The 26076-nt window shown below is 35.7% G+C and overlaps 2 protein-coding genes across 8 annotated transcripts in view; one reads left to right on the forward strand and one right to left on the reverse strand.

Annotated features, from left to right (window-relative positions):
- LOC127517634 (N-acetyllactosaminide beta-1,3-N-acetylglucosaminyltransferase 3-like) overlaps positions 1 to 26076 on the forward strand; it is a 133653-nt gene that overhangs the window by 72058 nt on the left and 35519 nt on the right. The window lies entirely within an intron of this gene.
- jak3 (Janus kinase 3 (a protein tyrosine kinase, leukocyte)) overlaps positions 10185 to 26076 on the reverse strand; it is a 128318-nt gene continuing 112426 nt past the window's right edge. For 4 of the 7 annotated variants that reach the window (XM_051903545.1, XM_051903544.1, XM_051903541.1 and 1 more), the window contains exon 25: positions 10185 to 10291. Coding sequence is in view for 3 of the 7 variants with exons in the window: in XM_051903549.1 (XP_051759509.1) it covers positions 12391 to 12395; positions 12500 to 12689; positions 14323 to 14456; positions 15875 to 16025 (480 nt within the window). In the remaining 4 variants the exon portion in view is untranslated. Of the gene's footprint in view, positions 10292 to 11992; positions 12166 to 12316; positions 12396 to 12499; positions 12690 to 14322; positions 14457 to 15874; positions 16026 to 26076 lie in introns of those variants that run through there. The other 3 variants (XM_051903549.1, XM_051903547.1, XM_051903548.1) reach the window with 3 other exon arrangements.

A 26076-nucleotide genomic window follows, 5' to 3' on the forward strand; every position in this document is an offset into this window, starting at 1 on the left:
CATATTATTATGGTTTTCTATTTTAATATACTTTAAAATATAATTTATTTCTGTAGTGCAAAGCTGAATTGTCAGCATCATTACTCCAGTCTTCAGTGTCACATGATCCTTCAGAAATCGTTGTAATATGCTGATTTATTATCAATGTTGGAAACAGTTGTGCTGCTTAATATTATTTTATAACCTGTGATACTTTTTCAGGATTCTTTGATGAATAAAAAATATCAGCATTTATTTAAAATAGAAATCTTTTGTAACAATATACACTACCGTTCAAAAGTTTGGGGTCAGTATTTTTTTTTCTTTCTTTTTTTTGAAAGAAATTAATACTTTTATTCAGCACGGATGTGTTAAATTGATAAAAAGTGATAGTAAAGATTTATATTGTTAGAAAAGATTTATATTTTGAATAAATGCTGTTCTTTTTAACCTTTTATTCATCAATGAATCCTGAAAAAAGTATCACAGTGTCACAGTTCCCTTCGTTCTCAGACTCCATTTCCCATCATCCTCCTTGTGTCATCACCTGCACTCACTTCCTCGTCATCCCCCCATCATCACTCATCACCTGCACCTGGACTTGATCATCTGCACTCCCTTTATAATGGACTCACTCCCTTCACTCCTTGTCTGTTCTTATTGTTGTTTAAAGTGTGTTGGTTGTATGTCTGCGCCTTCGTTTGATTAAATACCCAGTTTTGTTGAAGTCTGTGAACGCCTCGTCTCTTCTACAACCTTACATGTAACACACAGGTTCCAAAAAAATATTAAGCAACACAACTGTTTTCAACATTGATAATAACTGAGTATCAAACCAGCATATTAGAATGATTTCTGAAGGATCATGGGACACTCAAGACTGGAGTAATGATGCTGAAAATTCAGCTTTGCATCACAGAAATAAATTATATTTTAAAGTATATTAAAATAGAAAACCATAATTTTAAATTGTAATAATATTTCACAACATTACTGTTTTTTTTGTATTTATTATGAAATAAATGCAGCCTTAATGAGCATAAGAGACTTCATTCAAAAACATTAAAAATAGTAATGTTTCCAAACTTTTGACTAGTAGTGTATGTAGTGTGATCCAGGGGATTAAAACATATTTCAGACCTAGTAATTTACTATTACTATTACTCCACTAGCCTAGGTCTGAAATATATATTGTAAGTTTTAATCCCCTGGATCACGCTACAAACATGATGATCTTAACTTTATTAATTATTAATTTATTATTTTACTATTAATAGTACTAATATAATAGTACAATAAAGTAGGCTAACTACGTTACCTCAGATGTGTATGTTATTTTTTGGATTCTACAACTGATAATATAAAACATATAGGCTAAGACAATAGAACATTTACTGTAGGTGTCATAAAATTTACTCAATTTGAGAACTTTTCTATTGCGTTTCTGATTTGGCTGTGAGATTAAACGATTTTGTGTGCGTAAGATTCTATAGAGTGATTCTATATTGTAGGCCAATATGCAGAAGTGAGTTAGCATTTTAGCACTTAATTAGATTACTTTAAAGGTGACCTATTATGCCCCTTTTGACAAGACGTAATATAAGTCTCTGGTGTCCCCAGAATGTGTCAGTAGTCATTATACTACGGTACCTGTCAAAATGTGATGGAAATTTGATTGCATGAAGCGTCGACACGAAAAGTAAGTCTGTCTGTTTGCACTTGAAGCGATTTCAACTGAAACATATCTAACCATTGCACTGAAAGCAACGCATACATTAAAGTTTGAGGACGGTAAACAAAGTTACACACTCTAGTAAAGCGGTAGATACAGCTCAAATATGATCTTTTGCAGGAATTATGTGAGCACAATAAATTCTCGCATCTAAATTCAAGAGGCCTAGTAACTAAGAAAGCAGTGACATCATGTAAGAAAAGCATCATATTGCATGCAGAAATATACTCTTGATCTATTGCGAAAGGCATTTTTACCCCCCTTCACTAGTCTTAGTCACATTATCAAGACTATCAAGATCACTGTTAGCATTTTATTTGTCGGTCTGAATATGTTTTTAGCCGAATACTCCTCTCTGGTTGCTGTCAGTGTAAGTTTGTGCAAATCATCACATGTGTGATGAACACGGACCATTCATTTTAGCATCTTTTGAGTTGTATGACTGAACTTTTCTTTTGACAAAACCAATTCTGTTTAACATTTCATTTCTTTCAACATTCCCACATGACGTTAAAGAATACGTGTAAATATTATAGTATACCGTTTTGTTAGAGTCTATGCAGTGCTGTTGTAATACATGATTATTTGAGAACTATAACATAGCATGCCCTTTATACAGGTATTATACGTACACAATTTACTATGTGTGTACGACATAAAAAATATACATTGAGCTATAATGTAAACATAGTACAGAAATCCTCTCTTTATTGCAAAAGATTTGTGTTTAATTTGTAAATGCCATTTTTCCACTAGCATATGACACTGTTTACAATTTTTGTTAGTTTAAGTACAGTTTTAGATAAAGACTGCTCCCTGAATATGTACTCAAACATGCAGCTACACACAGGAATGAATGAAAACATGATTCTACATGAGAGATGTAGTACTGATGTTCTTTTTGATGTTCTAAAACTGATGTCGTCTTTCTGGTCTGTCTGCAAGTCACAAGACACATGCATCAACATGAAAAGCGAGTCTTGCCGTTTTTTTGGTACATTCTGTTACATACTATTACACTTAGATACAGCATGTTACAGTCATGAAAAAATATTTTAATTGTACTCTAAATAGGACTTGAATAAAAAGTAAACTTGATAAGTAGTTATTTTAAGTGAAAGGTTAGTTGATTCAGGCCGTTTTATTTTGTCCGCTCCAAAACTGTCTTTTAGGCGGCTGCCTTTTAGGTTTTTATCCAGGAAACATGCACAACTACGTCAATGTGTTGTCACGTTTGTCTCAATAATTTATTCTTCTTTTAGGAAGCCATTATGGTAAGTGGTTTTTATCCCTGATTCGCATACGATCAAAATTGTTTAACATCTCAATTTTTACACACTCTTAACCCGAATTAGTTGACTTTACAAGAAATTTGCGTGGAAACCCATTGCATTAATCCATTTTAGTTTTTACACAAGATGAAACTAAACAGGTTAAGTTGTATGAACATAAAATCTTAAGTTGTGCAGTAGACAAATCAAGTTTATATTAGTAGTCTTTACTGAAATTCATTAGTTCACATTATTTATGTTTTTGAGCATACGTTTTATAAAATAACTATTAAGTTAAACAAATGATTTTAAGTAGAAATAAATGTTATATTTAAGTACTGCCTTATAATTTAATAAATGAAAAGAAAAAAAGGAAACACTTCAATGTACTCAATTTTGCATAAGCAAATCTTTTTGCTTAACAATTGTACATTGTTTAGAGGAGGAAAATGAACACAGTATTCAACAATACGCAGACAAGCAATACACTGAATGAAAACGAAAGATTAAAGAAAAAGACCACACACGCACACTCCCGCACACACACACACACCCTCAAACTGTTGACAACTTTTGAGTTGACATCCATGTTTAGCGTGCAGCATTGGCCAGGACGAGCAGACTCTTCAAACAGTGCGCTCTGCTCACTGTCAGTCACCTGTTTCAATAGGCCCCTCCCTCCCTTACAAAAGCGTAACATTCCGAGTTATCACAGCTTAACATGATCAGTGCTTCCAATATTTTGTCTGATTAGTGCAAACAACTAATTTGATTTAGTAATGGCAATGCTTTTTCAAAAACAACAAAAAATAAGTAATGACCACTTAAAATGTATCATTAACACAAAATCCGGGTTTAGAGTGCAGTTTTAATATTAATTTAAAAATATAAATATTAAATATTAGTTTTATTCATTTACAAAGGTGTCAGGTAGAGGAGATGATTAGGTTGTCACTCAAGATGTCCTCTGTGTTGACTTTAATAAAACATTTCAGCATCATTAAGACAACCTCAGTAGCTGTATTCATAAATACGTTGAAATAACTGCAACCATACAAATATCGGCTATAACTAAAACAAAGCCTAACAACATACACAAATGATTCTAACTCTTTTACAAACCAGACTGAGCCCAGGTAAGTATACCTCAAATACCTAACTCACAATAGTTAGATATCTTGACTTTATCCGCATGTTTAGGGGCACTACCGTTCTTGTCCTCATAAATTTTATGTTTCTTTGATTTTATTCACATTTTTCTGAAACACAGTGTTTTATCACGGCTTCATTTTTTGACATCTCCATTCTTCTTTCGTCTGTAATTGTAATGTTGAGCGTATTTGTTTTCCTTTATCGTTTTACCAGTTCCATTTTGTCCGAAAAACTATGTTTCCTATACATTTAGGTGTAATGTGACGTTGAAATAGCGCTCTCGCTGTTCTCTGCACCTCTTTGTTCGTAGCATTTGGTTGATTTAATAAAATGATGGTTTAACCATCCTCTTGAGTCATTTTACATACTATATTATATTTTACGGTATAGAATGCGGAGCAAAGATCTTTGAAACATTGTAGCTTGTAAAACATTTAAATGACTTCAAAAGCTTTATATATAGACATTTTACCCTCCAAGGGTTAGAGGTTACACAGCGGGTGTTCACATTCTCTCTAGTTAAAACCTACAGGACCTACTGAATAAGCTTTAGGAAACAGTGTGGAAAGCTACACCATTGTTCCTGAACTCCACCATTGTACCTACTCCACAAGTTCCTGAAACTTCTGTTGAAAGTTATATTAAAACGGAAGAAAATCTTCCTTACGCACGGCAGAAAAAACACAGGATTCGTTTGACCAAGTTTCTTCATGAAGTTGAAAATTTTGTGAAACAGGAATTTCTGATGGCCGATGTTTATGTGGGCGGCTTTTAGGGCTGCACGATTAATCGTATTTTAATTGCGATAACGATATCTGCTTCTCTCGATTGATTACAAATAATCGTCACGATATTGGCCCGCTCGTTATTTATCCTGAAAACATGTTTTTTCTTTGGGATATGCTTGTGGTTGCCCGAAATCGCTATATGGCTTAGTGATTATGAAAGTGCTGTGATTTGTGGATGACTGACAAGTCTGGGGAAACAGGCGTTTATTTATTTATTCTAAGTGTTTCATAAAAGTGTTGCGTTATTGTGTTAATAATAACTAAAGTACCTAATTATGTTACATAGCCTACTTATTTTGTATGAAAACTAGCACATTAGTTAGGCTACTTTTGCATTAAGTACCGTTGTCTCAGTGCTGCGCAAGCTCTCTCTCATAAACACAAACGCGCGCGCACAGAGAGAGGGAAGATCATTGTAAAATGAAAATTGACGTGCTAGGTTTAAAATTTGTTCTTGCTTGTGTTATTTTTCTGTCAGAAAGCATTTTGAATTATCCTTCCGTGTTTTTTTAAGATTCGTTAAATGACGGACACTTAGTTAACACAACCCCTTGTTACAGTATATGTCGGACTAACTTCTACTTGATATTCTTGAGTAATCGATTTGTTTTGCTCTTGTTGGTTCTGTCTATTCATTGTCAACTGTTTTCTATAAATATGTTTGTATTGGCTAACGTTTATTCAGCGAATGTTTGTCTTGTTTATAATGTGCAATGATCAAATTCAAAGACAGCACATTACAAATAGAAACCCTTTTTTCTGTGGGATTTAGTATCATATTTGGATATTGGAATAATGAATTAAGTATTTTAAAGGAATCACATGTAAACTCAATGTTTTTACTGTTTTCTAAGGGTTTCTTAATTTTAGACTAGTTTTCATTACAAAACCTGTATAAAGAACTGTCAGGTTAGTAGTAGTATGTAAATATAGCCTACTTGAAATTGCAAACAAAAAAATAATTTTAGTTCGTATTAAATAATTGAATGCGATTCACTTGTGGTTGTCAGTTTGTATAAGCACACATTATGTAATGCAATATTAATCATGAATTAAAAAAATGCTTTTGAGCAGGTGTAGTGAAATTTTTAAATTGGGTCAAATTCAAAAAACTTTAACAGTCAAAATTAGATTTACGAAGATAGGTGTGTGTGTGTGTTTGTGTGTATTGCATTCTCCAAAATATGAAAAAATATTTGATCCCCCCAAATACCCCGTGTCCTGTCCTGTCACACTGGTACTCAAAAAAAATTTCCAAGGTTGGCAGGTCTGCTTTGCCTTCGCAGTATCACTGGTTTAGCGTCAAGCATGAATTTGCATGTTCTGTAAATGCTTAGTTTAATAAATGTTTAGCAGAACATTTAGATTTAGGGCTATATCTAAATGTTAAGCGAGATTGTTGAGCTTTAATTGTTAAGATTATATATATATATATATATATATATATATATATATATATATGATTATTCTATATATATATATATATATAAGATTTACATATAGGATTCACATTTATATTTAGAATTTACATTTAATATTTACATAACACATTTAGATTTAAATAGAAGGTTTAGATTTACATTAAACAGTTAGATTTAACTTTGATATGTTATTTATATATTTTATTTAAGTAATTTAATTGCATTAAGCTTATTTAGGTAAATATTGCAAAATGTATCTGTTTTTAACTAGCTGTGCTGTTATTTATACAATTGCTTGTACTTTTCATATAGATATTATCAATTACTTAATACTTTTATTTACATATTGCTCTTGACTTACTTTGACATCATAATTATCAGTTATCCATTACAATCATGTCATTCAGCCAAACAGTAGCCTATATAATTACAAATACAAAAACATATAATTAAGCTATATGCAAAACCAGTTCTCTGGTTGTTTCCTGGTAAAAGTGAAAACCTGCAAAACCAGAGGTTAGATCTACTGGGGTTATGTGCATGCAATCTAACTTCCATATTCTGTAAAACAGATCAGATCGCCTCCGGTTTAAGTCTTTTGTATGTGCTTCATGAAAAAAATTAGCTGTTTTATACAAGATAACTTAAAAGGAGCGAGCAAAGATGAGCATAACTGATGTCCCCCGCATATGCAGATTGATATTTAAAAGCTTTTTTCATTTTTCTTCTTCACACTAACGTTTAGATATTTAATAGAATAAAACACCTATAACAATGTGAACTAGGTAGTTTCGCTGATTACCTTAAGTCCATAGATATGCCGTCAGTTCATATGGTTGTTAACACTTTCTCTGACAAGCGGATGCAATGAGATCAGTGTTCCGGTTTGGTCATGTGACGTTCGACATATACCCTATTTATATGTTTAGTTAAAATAATGGCAGAACTTTTTGCAACCTTTTTGTTAAAGGGTTAGTTCACCCAAAATGAAAATTCTGTCATTAATTATCATGTCAATCATGTCGTTCCACACCCGTAAGACCTTCGTTCATCTTTGAACACAAATTAAGATATTTTTGATGAAATCCCAGAGCTATCTGACTCCTTCATAGACAGCCATTTAACCACCACAAGGTACTAAAGACATCGTTAAAACAGTTCACGTGACTGCAGTGGTTCAACCTTAATTTTATGAAGTGATCATGGGGAAATTACATGGGGAAAAAAACAATTCTTTGTTCCCAGTGAACAATTTAGCCCATAATAGACATCAATAGCAGAAAGCAGGTTTATTGTTCTATTACAATAATAGTTCATCTGATTAAATGCACAAATCTTTATCTCACTCCTCCATATTGAATTCAGTTCTTTAAAGCTCTTCTCTCTAAATTGTTTAGCAGTGTGTGACATTGGTTTTGGCTGAAGCTAAGTGCAAATCTGCACTTCCCGAAGTATAGGGAAAAGGTGGATTTGAACTCAGGTCGGTCATGTCAAAAGGTGCACATATGTGCAAGTAGCGTTGCATCCCTAACAAAAAAAGTTTATTCAAGTGTGCTATTAGTATACTTTTTTTAAACTATTTAAACTTTTAAGCTAACCTCTTTTTTAAAATAAGAAAGTATTCTTTCAGTCTACTTTTTATGTGCTTCTCAGAAATATGCTTACACTTAGTGTAAGTATACTTGACTGACAGAAAAGTATATTTGGTCTATGGCCTGTACTCAATCTTTTGATTGAGATATAATTAAAAGTACAAGTAATCGAAGTATACTTGGCTTGTAGTTGTGTTTACTTTTTTGATTGAGTAGCCTATTAAATAATTTTTTCTCCACATTGTTACATACTGTCTCATAAACTTACATTGTTTAAAAACATTGATTTATAAAGAAAACAGATATATTCAGATATGTACTTATGGGTTAGGATTAGGGTGTGGTTTATGGTTAGTTGCATTTAATTAAGCACAATTTATAGTAATTACAATAGTAACAACATGTAATGTGTAACAAGGACACTGTAAAATAAAGTGTTACAGGAATTTACTTCAAGTAAATTTTACTTCTACTTAAAGTACAGTTAAAGGTATATTTCAAGTAAAAATGAATACCTAAATATCGAACATAGCAATATACTTAAAGTGCAAAAATAATATATAAATAGTAAATTATAAGTATGATGTTAAGTTCACTTAAAGAAAACTTACAACTATAAAACTACTAAACTAGTAGTTTACTGAGTATACTTCAAAGTATACTTTCAGAAACTATAAATGATACAAGTATTTAACTAGTAAACTATCAGTATACCTGTATGTTCACTTGTAGTATGGTTGCAAACAAATGAAAAATTTTGTTGTAAACTAGTTGTGTACTCAAAGTTTACTACTGTTACACTTAAAGTATACATTTATATACTAAAAAGTGGGCCAATTTAGTCACAAGTATATTGAAATATACAAGAATACTAGTACATTGATATTAGTATATTTAAAAAAATATATACTTGAACTTTACTTAGGTATACTTAACATGAACTTGAAGTACACTTATTTTTGTAAGAGAAGTTCGTGAAGTGAAGTTTTTATTTGCACTTAGTTGCACAGTTGTAGCCAATAGCAGGTATTGTTTAAGAGTAAGCTATAAATGTGTACTTTTGGCAAATTAACGTAGTGCGCCAATTGTTCAAATGCATTCCTTTCATTAGGGAAGTTGTCAACTTGGGATTCACAAATTAATTGTTCTTTTAAATCAGATCTTTTCAATTTATAGGTTGATTCGATTCACAAGCTAGTAATTTGTTCACAAATTGGGCTTATTCAGTTCTCGGGTTCAACTTACTGGCATTTTGGTCTGTTTCAGAAGATATAAAACAAGTCATAAGGACTTTTATAAGACATTTATGGTGCTTTTTTTATGCTGAAGCTTGAAAGCCTCATTCATTGTAATTGCTCTCATAACTCTTTATTACTGTAGTCTCTTGAGCAAGTTTGTAACATATTAACTCAGTTACACATGATTATGGGAAAAATATAACTAATTTCAGGTGATGCAAATAGCTTGACTCTCAGACAAATTCTGAGTGCATGTATGAAGTGTTGTCTGGCGTCCGTCCATGATGCATGCTCTGAGTGCCCTCTGTGATGCTAGGCGTATGACTAGTTGACATCATTTGGTGTGGCTTCCTGAAGTGAACCTGTCCAGTCTTTAAAGAGCGATTACCATATATATACCATATATAGTGTCTTTGTGTGTGTGTGTGTGTATATATATAATTTTTCAGAGATGTCTCTAATGCTCACCAGTTCTGCATTTATTTGATCAAAATACAGTAAAAACAGTAATATATTTTAAAATGTAATTTATTCCTGTGATGGCAAAGCTGAATCTAGATTTCTATTGGCTGCTGAAAATTCAGCTTTACCATCACAGAAATAAATTACATTTTAAAATATATTTAAATAGAAAACAGTTATTTGAAGTTGTAGTAATATTTCACAATATTACGGTTTTACTGTATTATTTTTGATCAAATAAATGCAGCCTTGGTGAGCATAAGAGACTTCAAATCCACACAAACCTGCAATACCCAAGGTATTGTTTACTGAAAACAGAAGATTAAAAGCTTATTAAAATATGATACATTTGCTGTATGTGATGAATTAAGACTGATGTTCAAAGATATATGTCTCTCTCTGGCTATGTGCTGACAGTTCATTTCACTTTTGATTAGTCTTTTTTACAGGATACAACCGGCTTGCTTTTTTACTGCTCTTGATTGAAACTGCTTTGGATACCATCACTGCACACAATGGCAAAATAAAATCACAACAACAAAAAAGTGATGCATATGAATATATCTTTATGATGACAGAGGAAATACAAATCATTTTATGAAGGAATATGATTAAAGTGGTAGTGCTAGCTCTGTAAATGTACTTAAAAAAAAAAACTTAACTGCTAATATACAAGCAGCAGCTGATCTACTGTATCTCTTTTATGGTATGAAGTTCAACATACATTTAAAATGAAACTAATAGTAAAAGGCTAAAAGAATATGTCCTAAAATTACTCCGTTATACATCCCTCTCTCTCATCTAACAGGCTATTCTCAATCAGGTCCTGTAGAGAGGAGAAGCTTGGTCTGTCCTCGCTGTTGAACTCCCAACACTGAATCATGATATTCATTTGTTAGCATTAATTAAATAGTCTTAAATAGATTCAGGTGCATACCTGAACAGGACAGAAACCAAAAAGAAAAAAAAAAAAGCAACAAGTATAACAAGTAAAAACAACAATGACATGACAAAAACAGAAGAGCAATTGATCTGTCAACACTGAATCAGTTTTTAAAAAAAAAGTAATTTCATCCCATCTGTGTTTTTTTAAGTCTTGAGGCCAATTTACACTGAACTGACAGACGCACTTCTAATTCAAGTACAGCATCTGCAATTAGCAAAAACAAGCTCCATCAGGAGCCAACAGACTTTAACATGGACAACACCCTGATCAGACAAAACCTAACAAATTGTCTGTTGCTGTGTGAACTGGCCTTGTGGTTTGTAAAAAAAATAAAAATAAAATACTGTATTTGTGCAATTAAAACATTAACATTCAGTGCTAGTTCACTGCTGGGTTAAATGCACACTAATCAGGGTACACTTTACAATACGGGTGCACTAATATGCATGAATTCATGCTTAACTAATGCCCAGATAATGAGTTAATGTACAGTAGCCTATAACTCATGAAGAACTAAGACATCCATTAATATTTGCCTTATTAGCAACTTATAAAAGAGTATATACGGTTAATAGATTAAGTCATATATGAATTGCTATTAATTAAATGTTTAATCATGGATTAATTCAGTTAAAACATCTAGTATGAACTAAATTACTGTGTTAATTACCACAATGGGTCAAAGCCATGCATTTTAACTTCCAGCCATCTGTTTTAATGACTCTTTAGCCAATGATTTGCAAAGACATTATGACTTTACTTGTTGAGACACTGTCACGTTTAGGCTATGCCTAAACTGTGACAGACACATGACTATTCACTCATTAAGTAATGTTTCATTATAGTTATGGGTTTGACATCCACACCCACTTTTGAGGTCTGTGGGACACTTGCACAGGGTGGGTAAGCTGGGCTGCACGTAAATGTCAGCATACTAGAATCATATGAGTCATACATTAGCTCAAGGGTATCGGTAGATTAGTCTAATATGAATAAGAATTAATGGTAACACTTTAAAGCCTTTATGTATAATGCATTATAAAGAAATTCATAAATGTACACTATAATCTCATCATAAGTCATTATAACCAAAGTTAAAATGCATTATAATATTTGCAGATTCCTTGTTAAATCTGAAATTGGTTGTCATGTTTTTAACACATTATTATTATAATTATTTAATGCATTTAATAATGTATTATAACTGTGGTTACAATTATTCATGATACCAAGGTGCATTGCAAGGCATAATTAATGCATTAAAAATACTTTTATAATGCATTATTAATAATGGCTTTAAGTGAAGGGTTACCGAATGAATGCATATTAGTGCACTTGTATTGTAAAGGGTTATCCTAATCAGTTACTGTGTTGTCTGCCTGAATTCCCAAGAGCTTAATGAAACTGTCACCAGAAAATAGGGCTTTCTCCTGGCTGCGTGACATGGTAGTACTCTTTATCCACAGGGATGATCTTCGTAAGCCCAAAGTCAGCGATTTTCACCAGAGTGTCGCTGGCGACTAGGACATTGCGAGCAGCTAGATTGCGGTGAACATAACGCATGCTTTGTAAGTACTCCATTCCCTACAAAAGAATGTTACATCGCTGGTTAGATGTGTAAAGTTCCACAAAGAAATTCAAATGAGCTAATCTGACCAGTTATATGATTAAACAAAGGTGTGTTTGAACCCATTGAACCCAACGTTTGTTCTGGTGTTTGCTAGTCGGTTTGTACCTTACAGATTTGTGAGGCAAAGAGCAACAGTTTTCGGGTGCACACATTCTGTCTGTGTTTCTCCATATATCCGATCAGACTGCCATAAGGAAGATATGAGGAGGAGTTCAAAAATAAGGTATGTTTAAATGGGCAGACTGGACAGATTGGAAATTGATTGGTAATTATCAAAGGTAATCTGACCTGCACTGTTGCAGATGCCCTTGTATTTGACAATATAGTCACAGTGCAGGGAGCTGATGGTCTGGATCTCTCTCTGGAAATCTGCCATGGTGGCTTGTTTGTTAGACTGAAGTTCTTTGACAGCAACCAGATCTCCAGTGTTATCACCCCATGGATCATAACGACAAAGATCAACACTGCCAAAGTTTCCCTAACACACAAACAGAAACAGTTAAAACCCATCAACCTTCATTTTTGCTATGAAGTTCTGATTGAAAATTGATATTGAAGTATATCAGCCAGACAGCTGCATAAACATTGCCAGTATTAGCCACTATGTTAAGACTGTGTCTTAAGAGCTAGTCTAACTAAGGGGTAATCAGTCTTACTTTTTGGATTCAAATTAGACCAATCTATATAATGTTGACTTTAAAAAGTAATGACCAGTCTTAACTAAATGACTTAAAACGAAAGAGAAGAAACTCCTTTTATAAAAATACCCATATATGCGGGTGGACTTGTAGGCCTAATTTGTAAGACTAGTCTAATCAGTATCAATCAAGTAACAACTGAAAGTACACAGCTGCAACAGTACATTACGTACATTAAAAACACATACCCCTGGTTTCACAGACAAGGCTAAACATGCACTAAAATGCATATTTGAGCTGTTTTAACTGAAAGCAACTTGCACTGACATATCTTAAAACATGTCAGTGCCATTGTTTTGTCTCAAGATGCACACCAGTAATGCTTTTTTCTAGTGTATGTTTATAAAAGCTACTTAAATATCCTAATTAAACTAAGACCTAATCCTGGCTTAGGCTAAGCCCTGTCTGTGAAACCAGGCCTTTGTTTATTATCGCATAGGGCCAGTTGTTCAAAAGTAATCTGATCGGATTTCGGCTATCGGATTGGATCAAATCTTGAAAATGGGTTGTTCAAAAGTAAAAAAGGATTTTGAAATCAGATTAGATCACAAAATCCAACCTTGGGTTTATCTGGATAAAATAATCAGTTTGTGTTGTTCAATTCTTTTTAGTAAGATTGGGATACCTTTGATCCAAAAAAATCTGGATTATACTGATCCCGTCAGAAAGGTGGATTTCAAGAACAAAAATGTAATAACTTTAAAACTGGTCAAAAAAATACAACATTTTTATCATGTAATATAACATACACACAGATTTTTTTATTTTGCTCTTGATTAGTTTAACTGTTAAAGTAATAAATTAGAAGTAGACATTAGGCTACATATTTAGCCATTCGGTAACCTACTGTAAAGTAAAAAGATTTTGGTGCAATAAAATAATCCCCAAACAGCTGTAGATATCAAAACAAAAATATTTTTAATTCAAAATGTTTTTTAATCACTGTTTGTAAACTACATTGGTACATTCATAAGAGATGAACCAGTCAAAAGTTCTTTGCGAGCGAACGCAAAGTTTCTCAGGTGAACGCTACGTGGAATTTCTACGAGAGAATGCAAAAGCATTGAAATGTTTTTTGTTTTTTTTCCCCCCATCTCATACATCACCATGTCTCTTTAGGGGCTCCGTAGAGCACAAGTAATCCAGATTTGGTCTGAGGAAGTGTGTATCTGGATCAGGGTGATCCAATCCAATTTTGCTTTGAAAAACCAGCACAAAAGTAAGATGGATTACCTGATCCTGGATAGCAAAACATGGGATTTCTGATCCAGATGAAACTTTTTTAACAACTGGCCCTAAGGGTTGTCTTAACTGTTAGGCTTTGCTCCAACAGGCTGCAGGTTAGAGCGGTTATGAAATGTACAACAGCGCCCTCTATCGGTGGAATGTTTCTGTATGCTTTTTCCATTGTACCTTCCCCAGAACAGAGATGAATCGCAGGTATCTCTCCTCAAAAACATCCTGTTGTTGCTTTTTGAACATGTTCGGTCTTCTCCAAAAGCCATCGCTCCTGGGGAGAGTGCCGGTCGCATGAAGGATCTCGTAATCTACAGACAGACGATTAGAACTGTCATGATGGCTGATCATAATGTTCCCATATTTCTAGGACAAATCTATCCAAATGTAGGAGTCATTTTTTATAAACAGGATGATCTGTAATTCAGCCACTTGGCCCTCAATATAAAGCTACATTTCAAAGTAACAATGTACTTTTTAATTAAAATTAATGGAAATAAATATTATTAAATATCAATATTACACAATAATAATAATGATAATAATAATGCATGTATTTGGTTAAGTAAATTAATGACATATTTAATATTTTAATATATCCCTTAAAGGGATAGTTTAAGATATATTTAAGATATTTTAAGGAATGTGGATAAACAAACTGTTGACGGTAACCATTGACTTCCATAGTCTTTTTTTCCTACTATGAAGTCAGTGGTTACCGTCAACTGTTTGTTTACCCACATCCTTCAAAATATCTTCTTTTGTGTTCAACAGAAGAAAGAAATTCATACAGGTTTGGAACATGAGGGTGAGTAAACGATGACAAAATTTTAATTTTTGGATCTATCCCTTTAAATGTCAAACAGCAATTAATAAAATCATTATTAAATAATATATTAAATATTTACATTTCATTAAATGCTTTAATTACTTTTGTAGAGGTTTAGGGTTAAATAATAGTGTAAAATAATTGTCTATTTAATGATTAAATAACATTATCAATTATTATGTATTCTATATATATATATATATATATATATATATATATATATACACACTCTCACACACATTATATTATAGTAGAAATAAATTATCGTACGAATGATCGAACGTTGATAAATGTGGCGGCTGAAAACTGTCGTCATTTAAATATCCCGCCCCAAATTTTAGAAGCCTCGCCCTATAGTTTACGACACAGAGAAACGTAACCCGGCCATGAAGAGGAAGTAATCACATGAAAAAGAAATTGATCTTACTCTAAAAACACAACTCAACCTTGTAATTGCAAACAATAAAATTAATTTAAAAAGAAAATACCGGTAAATAAAACAAAAAACTTAAAAACATTAACATATATAAACTTGGTTATTTTAGTACCCCTCTTCACTCCTTAAAATTTATTTTATTCAGAACAGAACAAGAACGTAAAATAAGTAGCTATAAAATTATATATTAAATTATAAATTGAAACACAAATTAGGCTATAGTGGCATTCATTATAAAGCAGAAATTTAATTTGACATTTTTTTTATCATGTTGTTTAATCGTTAATGATCGGTTAGTGAAATTTTCTCATAACAATTCTCAACCAGATTTCCTATGCTGCACGCAAGTTCCCGCTGACTCAAAAACGTGCGTACACGAGCTGAGACCATATTGATAAATGCCAAATTTTGATCATAGATGAGGGCCATTGTGAGCAGAGAGCTGGTGTTCATCTGTGTAATACCTGAAGTGATGAGGCTGTTAAGTTGTCGGATGATGCTCCGGCAGGACGGTCTGAGCTCAGGCTGGTAATGCATACACTGAGCGATCAGGTCGGCCAGCTCGGTCCACTCCAGCGCAGGTAGGTTTGAGAAGTGCTCATAAAACTGCTCCTTCTGGATACAAAGAAGGACAGCAGCTGTTCAGCCACAGTATAGTGGTGGAGTCACATTGCCTGAGTATATGTGTAACTCTCACATTTTTAAATGTTGTGGTGATCCTTATCTAGAATGTGCAACATCATAAAGAAAATCTGTATTTAATTTATGATGGTGTATTTTATATTCATGTGTCCATGTGTCTATATTCATGTATATTCATGTCCAGGCCCTGCAATGGAGCTTCTCCTCCTTTGAAAATCTCCCACAGTGTTGTTCCAAAACTCCACTTGTCACACTCCAGTTCAATCTCAAGTGTATCCAGAACCTCCGGGGCCACCCATGGGATTCTGTCCAACACCACTGGATTCACAGAAGTGTGCATGTTATTCTTTTATACAAAATCATGTTATGGTGTAATACCTTCATTGACTGTTCCAGAGGGCAAAAAACTCAATGAAGGTGTTCAACCAGCCTTTATGTATGCAGGTATTCATAATGTACATTACAATGCATTATATCTTTTCATAAATAACTGTAAGCACAGTTATAGTACATTATAATACTTATCTATTCATTGCTACACCTTTAGATAAAATAATGCATTATAACACATGGCAAACAACCATTTTCAGATGTAACAAGGAATCTGCAAATATTATGATGCCTTTATACTTTGCTTACAATTATTGATGAAAAGATAAAATGCATTATAACATACATTATGAATATTATTTATTGCATGTTCTCACCAAAAGGGAATTTTCAAGCCATATATGGTGTAATTAATTCCTAATGAGAGCTAAAAAATAATCTATTATTATTCTCTCTGGTATTCTTTCAAAATACAAATTATTCTAGAAGAGTAAAATTGATCTTCACTGTTTTGATATTCATCGAGGTGTTCAGTATAATTACCCTCTTTGCCCAGCATTGCCATGCTGATGCCAGGGTCACTCAATTTAATGAAGGGTGAGTTATCAGAGGAAGGGTCACCCTCTCTGGCCAACAGCAGATTCTTTGCGCAAATGTTCCCATGTGCAATATTCTTCTCCTCCTGTATATGACAGACGAAAGAAAAATTATTTTTAACCACTGCCGAAATCAGTGATGGGATGCATCCCCTCAAATATTGAGTACACACTGTAAAAAAGAATTGTTGGTTTAACTTAAAGTAAGTTACCATGGCTGGATTTCCCGATAACGTTGTCTCTTAGCTCGCTACGAAGACTCTAAAGGTATACCTTAACTGAAGATATACCTTTTTAGGCGTGAACTATACCTTAGAATCAACCTTTCTTAAGTGCGACGTTACCAGGTGCTGTCTATGGCGGTGGTGCTGAATTGGTTGATATCGATGGCTCGAGAATCGATAATTCACTCTATACAGGGGCTTCTTCACTGTGTTATGTGAGAAAGTGGTGGTCTTTATAAAAGAATCACTTCAGAAGTAGAAATTGCATTCATCAGGACTAATGGGATCTTATAAAAATAATACAAATTGCAAACTAAATCTATATTGTAATTTATCTATATTCTGAGGGCTCTATATTCTAGCTGAGCCTCCAGCGTGAGTTTAAGGCGACTATTATTTTAGAACATTATTTTAGAACGTGTGGAGACGTGTCATGAAGCTGACAGATATGTAGGTATGTGGTGGTGTTATTACCATGATTGTTCACAGCTGTCTGTCATTAACCTCATTAGCCCTGTCTATGTAAGCCTGTTTCACCACGTGTCTCACTGCAAGGTTTTGTTTGTGTTACACTGCATCTCTAAGCATTCACGCAATGAGTTGGCACCACAATTCAGAGCTGTCAGATTTATGAATTTTCCCAGAAATACATAAAAGTATGTAGCCGGTGACCTGGGAGAAGAATAGAGTTAACTTTGTTTCATACACAATGTGTATCTGATATGAATAAAACACTTCGTCAAATTATATAATTGAAAGGGTTATTATTGCAGCTTCTGTAGACAACAGTGTATGGAATTTCATTCTTAACAAACTATAAACATCTTTTTTATATAGCCTTGTACTTCATTCGAGTGTATTTAAATGTCTGAAACCTAAAATAAACCTGATGTGGTTGAAAACACTGAATAGTTGTGATATATGACAAGCACTGAGCGCATCTGTCTCTTGCTTAGCGCCAAAGCACATTTGAATTTAGCAGTGAATCTTTGCATTTTATTCTTTGCCATTTATCCTAATTGTATTACAACTTCAGAATTATATTCGTATAGACTGTCAACAGTGATAAGGTATAGCTAAGAGTGGTCCAGACCAACCTTACGAACGAATGACTTACAGAAGGTATACTTAACTAAGAGCGTTTCAGGAAACACATATTAACGTTAAGGTACAGCTAAAGGTAATTTACATTGATAATTACATAGACGCATAGATTACATAGATACATAGATAATTTAAGAATGACGTAGAGTTAAGAAGGTTTCAGGAAATTCAGCCTAGGTTGCCTTAAAATTGAGTACACTGAAAGTGAGTTAAAGGTGCAATGTGTAAAATTTGGAAGAATATATTGACAGAAATGCAATATAATACATAAAACTATGTTTTCAGTGGTGTATAAAGACCTTACATAATGAACCGTTTTGTTTTTATTACCTTAGAATGAGCCATTTATATCTACATACACCGCGGGTCCCCTTACATGTTAAGTCGTCATTTTGCACCGCCATGTTTCTACAGCAGCCCTAAATGGACAAACACTTTTACAGAGTGTGTTTCATCACTATGTTGTTGTTCTTCTAAATCGTTCGTGTTTTTAGAGGCAGCTTGCATCGTCACTATGTTGAATATGCACAAAGAAGTAGTAGTAGTAGTAGTAGTCGTCTGGTTTATTAGAAGCAGAGACCATTCTTTGTTATAAGTAAGAAGAAACCTCATTGCTTGACTGGCTAACGTACGCTCTGCTGTCACAGACGATGACATCTTTGAATTGAGTCGGCCAGACAACCACTGTAGCTTCTCTATTTTGCTTCGAAGGGGAGGGTGAGCTGCCGTTGGTTGCAGTTCGCAACCTCACCGCTAGATGCCGCATAAATTCACACACTGCACCTTTAACACAATGAAGCCGTTTGGTTTAATCAACTCAAAATATTATGTTATCTGAACCACATTAATTATTTAAGTTGATTTGACAAAAGAGAAAATGTTGTGATAAATCATGGAAATATTCTTTTACAGTGCAGAAGTCAATCAATATGAGTTTTTAAATACTAAGCTTAGAATCGATTCAAAAGAGTATCGCGATGCATTTGGAAAAATCTCAGAATCGATCAACGAATTGAGATGAATCGATTTATTCTTCCAGCCCTAATAAATACACCTTTCTACACTACCATTCAAAAGCTTGGGGTCGGTAAGATTTGACTGTTTTCAACATTTTTCTTCATCACCAAATCAGCATATTAGAATGATTTCTGAAGGATCATGTGACACTGAAGACTGGAGTAATGATGCTGAAAATTCAGCTTTGAATCACAGGAATAAATTACTTTTTACAATATATTAAAATAGAAAAATATTTTTAATTGTAGTAATATTTCACAATATGTTTTACTGTATTTTTGATCAAATATATGCAGCTTTGGTGAGCATAAGAGACTTTCAAATAAGAGTCTTTCAAGAACATTAAAATGAATGTAACATAAATTAAAATAAATCTTACTGACCCTGAATTTTTGAATGGTAGCGTATATTGTATCTTACATTATGGGGGCATGTTCCCATATGCCCCAAAATTAAATGTCTAGCTGAATAATTATTTTCATGTTATGGCTGATAACCGGTAAATGGCCAATATTCAAAATCTACTAACAGATTATTTAATCAAATTTTTTTTTTTTTTTGGTCAAATTCAAATCAAAAGTTGTGATTCTTAAGTGAATCCAGTGCTGTTTCTTTAAATTAGCCCTAGATGATAGCAAAAGTAATCTAAAAATCAATATACAGGTGGAAACAAGTATCAAAAATGTAGTATTCGGTAATGACTGGTAAATATCAACCAAAACCAATAAATTAAAACTGATAACTGTTATGGTCCCAATATACTGTAGTTCTGTATTTCTGGGAGGTGCAGAGCAGAGCAGAGCAACGCAGAGTCTCGTTCCCTCACATACATAACCTGAGACGTTCCCTTTTGAAAGGGAACTCTACTCTGCGTTTACCACTATGGGGAACGATATACCCAAGCTGCCATGCTTGAGGAGAGTGCATGCCAAGATGGCTAGACAAACGTCCAGCAGTTTCGAGAGAAACGCCAGATAGAAACTCACCCTTGGGTCACGCAAAGGCTGTCAGTGACAGCATTTCTTACGGCCAAAAGCCCAAGCTGAACCTCAAAGAGGCCTTTCGTAGAAAGCCTACCAAGGCCGCTCAAAGGCTTCTGGGACCAAATCTTCCGAGGAAAGAAGGTCCCTTTAAGGGAATGTGTCCAGGGAACCGAAAGGAACCCCGGCCAGCCACTAGAAGGGGGAACCCCAATGGCACCAGGGAGGCTGACCTGGTCTGACGGAGGACAAACTTAGTCTTGGTCAACCCTGTCTGAATACAGAATCTCAACAATGCATTCTTCAGAGAAGACAGCAAGTAAGAGCAACTGCAAAAAGGCAGTAAGCAACTCAAACCCACACGTAGAGACGGGCATCCTGGAGAGCAGAACTCAGCTGAATGCTATGAACCCTCTTATTGAGGGGAGTATACTCTGCTCAATCCTAGGATCTACTCAGCGCTTGATTATATAGCACACAGGCTGTGCGCTAAGAAACCCTGATACAGGGGGGCACAAACCAGCCTGGGGCTGATCCTCAACGGGAGGCCTCATGGAAGCCTTCAACCAATGATCAGCTTAGGGAGCTAAGCACTATTACAAAAACAACCCTAGCAGGGGAGTACAAAGCTCAACCTAACAGGTAGACCATACTGTAGGCACATAATCATGGAGGCCAGAGAGGGGCCTACAACATGACAATAGTTCTACGTGGAGTAGAAACTCACATATGCTAATATGCTTAGTCACAACAGTGGGAAATTCAAGGGCGGCCTGACAAGGCCACACACCTTGAACACCTGCCTTGCTGGGAGCAAGAAACAACCACATGACAGCAGATAAGACTGTAAAGTGCCCACATAACAGTCCAACTAACACAATCCAACAAGCAGTGCACATGGTAAAAGAACCTTTTACTCTTTGAAGCAAGAGGAGTACAACATACGCCATCATGATCCAAGGGAGGGCCAAAAATGGGCCTACAACCTCAGACAGACACATGGCGTCAGCTCGTGGCAGTGTTTCAAGCTCCAGGAAGGACAAACAACCGAACTACAGGTTGATAAGGTCACAGGTTGATAAGGTTAATAAGTCACCTGGGGCCCTGGCCAGCCAGCAGTGTACTCAGTAAAACACCTCTAACTCTCTCAGCGAGAGGAGTACACTATAACATACACCAGCATGTTCTCAAAGGAGGCCCCGAGGGCCTACTACTTGCAAACACGCGGCGTTAGTCTACTTAGCTCAACTAGAGCTAAAGGATAAACATAAACCATGCTCAAGGAAGCAAATGTAGAAAACCGAACCACAGTAAGGTTTATTACAAAACTCACCCTGAGAGGTCAGCCACTCAGTGATGTACTCAGTAAAAGCACTTTTTTAGTGAGAGGAGTACACAACCGAACTCCAACATGCTACACAGGAGGCCCAGAAGGCCTACAACTTGCAAACACGTGGCATCGGCTAGTGGCAATCATAACCACACCAGCCAGCAGGCCATGCACTCAGTAAAAACACCTTTTACTCTTTAAAGCAAGAGGAGTACACACTCCGCCACCATACTCTACGAGAGGCCTGACCTAGGGCCTACTCTTAGCAGAGACGGGCGTGGCCAATGGCAGTGATGGTAACCACACAGAACCGTGCCAACATGTAATCTGAAAGGAGGCCTTAGCGGGGCCTTCAACTTCAACAACACGTGGCATCAGCTAGTGGTGATCATGATCAAACCAGCCAGCAGGCCATGTACTCAGTAAAAACACCTTTTACTCTTAAAGCAAGAGGAGTACACAGTGGGGCCTACAACTTCAGCAACACGTAGCGCCAGCTAGTGGTCTTTAAAAGGAACCAAGCTCAAAAGGGGACCAGCTCTAAACCCAACCAACAGTTGTGGGAAGCTTAACACACCTGAGCTAAGTCTACACATTCCAGCAGGCAATGTACCAATATACAATTACAGGGGTACAATGAAATGCCAACATGGTCTAAGGGAGGCCTAAAAAGGCCTACTACCTCAAACAGACACGAGCATAAACCTGTGGCAGTGCTAAACTAAGTGAGCAAAACTCATGACCATATACCAACAACACTTGTAAACACAAGCTGCTAAACTAGAAGGAGGCTAAATCCATTTAGAGTCTACAACTCCTACAGTATATGCAATATAGCTGTTGTGGCAATGATCAAACCAGCGGGAGCTAACAGAAACCAAACTGAAAGTGAGGTTCTCTACACTCAACCTGAGTGTGCAATCCAACAGGTGATGCACTCAGTGAAACACCACAAACCCTAACCAGGGAGTACAAAAGTTACCATTCTCTTAAATAGAGGCAAACACAAGCCTACTATTATGTTGAACAGATGCTAACCTGTGGCAGCACTAGAGTAAAGCTCACATACATGTAGGGCAAAAACTAGAACCCAAAGCAAACATAATGCTTTGTAAATACTTGCTATCCTGAAACGGATAAACGCTCTCACCAAACAGATTATTACAGATCTGTGCTGCACCCTAGAGAAACGGAAGCTAAAAAGCTAGCACCGTAACTCAAACTTGAATGTTAATTCAAGGGGCTCAGGGGAAAGACAAATTCAGAGCATGAATAAAGTTCTAGTGAGTGGGGCCTAGCATACACTGCATTCACTTATCTACGCAAAGATAAGGACCTACCACCTGAGAAAACAGCACCAGGGAGGCTAATAACAGCCTGCTACCTTAGCTGTTAACCTCAGCCATTGCACTTACATAAACAAGGGGAAATGGGCATACGGCCTAACAACTCCCTAAGGAGGAGGCCAGAATTAGGAACTATACAACCTAACAAGGGATAGTAATACAAAGGGTGGTTTATAACAATAAACACCTAACCTAGTTCTAGCCTGGGCCGCTAAGCTGTGGGCCTACGGGGCCACACGCATAGCAATGCCTGGGCTTCACCTCTGAATCTCCATAGATAAGAGGAAATAAAGCGAAGCTCAACAAGCAAACAATGTCAGGCGGCCGATTAAGGCCGACCTAGACATAGATACTAATTGAAGAGACGAGTGCTAACTCAAACTTACTCTAGCAAACACCAGATGAGAAGCTACTCTAAACAACAGGTGGCTAAGAGGCAGCCATTTTGTGGCCTGCACAAATATTGTTCTAGCCAACCTATCAAGCTTCAGTTTGCCCAAAAACCCCTCTTACTTTTTCCGATTACATACTCAGGAAAAACTATACAGGAACACAAAGTCAACATATTTAGAAACATAAATATAGACCCAGCTCACTTTCCTGCGGCTAGAAGACTGAAGACTCCTCTTTCCCTTTTCTTTAACAAGGAAGGATGGAATCTAGGGTTCTTTGAAGCCTAAAAGAGCCTCTTCCACTATCAAGCCAGAAGGCGGGCCTTTAGAAAAATATTCATCAAAGGCCCAGCCATCAGCCTGACTGTTAAAGAAGCGCCTGAGTATGTTAAAATGAATCCAAAACCCAGGAGGCGGAGGAAGAAGGGGCGAGGGCAGATGAAAAGTCGCCCCCGCAACGAGAGGGAATCGATTACAGACGCTACAGGCATATGCAATCGATCACCTCCCTTAAAACCTGCTTCTTCCTCCTTGAGACCCGCCATCTCTGCGACTTGCTCCGAAAAGCAGGAGGCGCCCGAGCGGCCATACTGGACCTCTGGCCCTGTCTCTGAGCCTCAGCTCAAGACGGACCAGCCTCCTGGCTGTCTACATGCTCAGGAAAAACTATACAGGAAAAACAAGGTCGTCATATTTTAAAACATAAAAACATATTTTAAAACATCTGAGCATGTTATATGTTTATAAAATATATACATGTATATATAAACATATATAAATATATATACATACACATATTTATTATAGCAAATTTGCCCCGATTTGGGTGTGAGCAAAATCAAGCCGTTTTTGTGGATGGGTAGCTTTAAATGCAAATGAGCTCGTGCTCCCCGCCCCCAAGCTTGCGTCATTCCAATGCACTGAGGCATATAATACAGAAGCTAACAGCAAATAAAACTTGCAAAATGGATCGTTACAAACTATTCTTGATTCAGAATATAACATAGGTATGCCAAGTATTTTGAATGATTTTGATAGCGTGATACACGGCTAATGTGGCTAAAGATACACACTGTTGGAGAGACTCAATCAGAATGCAGATGCGTTTATATATTATACAGACTACACGCGTTTTGGGGTTAAAAATGAAAATAACGACATGGCTTTAGTCTCCGTGAATAAAGAAACAATGGAAACTTTAGCCACATTTAACAGTACATTAGCAACGTGCTAACTAAACACATTCAGGAAGACAATTTGCAAACATCACGAATATAAATATATATGAAATTGGGTCAGTTGGTATCGATCCATCTATGAGAATCAATTTCTGTGCAAATCCTGTGTTTTACTGACGATCATGTGAGGCATTCTAGTGTTAATGACACATACTGCTATATGAATTTATCTAGCCACATTCCCTTCATAAATAAAATTACACCACTTAGTCCTTAGTGGCTCAGATGCCAGGGAGTTTATGGAGACTCATATGTTTGCTATTATAGCCGTTAACAGATCAGTGATAATGTTTACATAGCTGAAGCATATCACAAGCTCAGGGACGGTCGTTCTTGAGTGCTGCTGTCCTGCAAAGTTTTACTCTGACAACTCACCTTCCTTCACGTAGCTTTAGTAATCCTGAAGACATTCAAGTGTGTTTGATCAGGGTTGTAGCTAAACTGCGGGACAGCTGCTGCTGCTGCACTCCAGGACCAGCGTTACTCGTCGCTTGCGAAAACAATGGCGGGACCGTGGGTGGAAACATACAGATTCAGGGGGCTTTAATATTATAATAAGATCCCCTTCCTACGTCACAAGGGGAGTGAAATCAGAACAGCTCGATTTGTCTCATACTTGCAGAGAAAGGCTTACCAAAACAAAGTTACTGGGTTGTCCTTTTTCACATTTTCTGTGCTGGTAGATGCACCAGAGACCTAGCATTTAAACACGGGAAAGGTCAGATTTTCATGACCCCTTTAAATATTCATAAATGTAACCCTCCTCAAAAAAAGTTAATAGATTGCAATAGTATGAGGCAACTGGATTATGCAGATTTCCATCACAAGAAAAAAAAACTGACTTTAAAGGGGACCTATTATGCACCCATTTACAAGATGTAAAATAAGTCTCTGATGTCCCCAGAGTGTGTATGTGAAGTTTTAGCTCAAAATACCCCACAGATAGTTTTTTATAGCATGTTAAATATTGCCGTTTTTAGCCGTTTCAGTGTGTGCCCTTTAAATGCAAATGAGCTGCTGAGCTCGGCCTAAGAGGGCGGAGCTTCAAGAGCTTGTTCTCCCCTGTCAGGATTCAGTCAGGACGCACTATTGCTACTACTACAAACTGCGAATGTATGCTGCATGGAGATAGAACAGGTATGGTTTAGTTCAATTACGGTTATAACTTATATTGTCTTCTTGTTTTTATCCACTATATTAGTACAAGCCAGTTTACCGATGAGATTTATAACGTTTATTGAACTTCACACAAAATATGAAGCGTCCGTTTTCACTCTAGAAAATCACTGTAAGAGCTTAAAACAGTGCAAGTATGCATTAAAATATTATCCATAAACTCTCTCTCCTTTGCATTATCATCAAGATACACAGTGAAGTACACAGAAACACTCGTTACAACTAACAGTAAACAAATATATAAAGACATTATGCCTTTTCGGGTGGTGCTTAATAAACTGGTAAACTTTA

The sequence above is a fragment of the Ctenopharyngodon idella genome, chromosome 8, assembly GCF_019924925.1.
Source record: "Ctenopharyngodon idella isolate HZGC_01 chromosome 8, HZGC01, whole genome shotgun sequence".
Classification (NCBI taxonomy): Eukaryota; Metazoa; Chordata; class Actinopteri; order Cypriniformes; family Xenocyprididae; genus Ctenopharyngodon; species Ctenopharyngodon idella.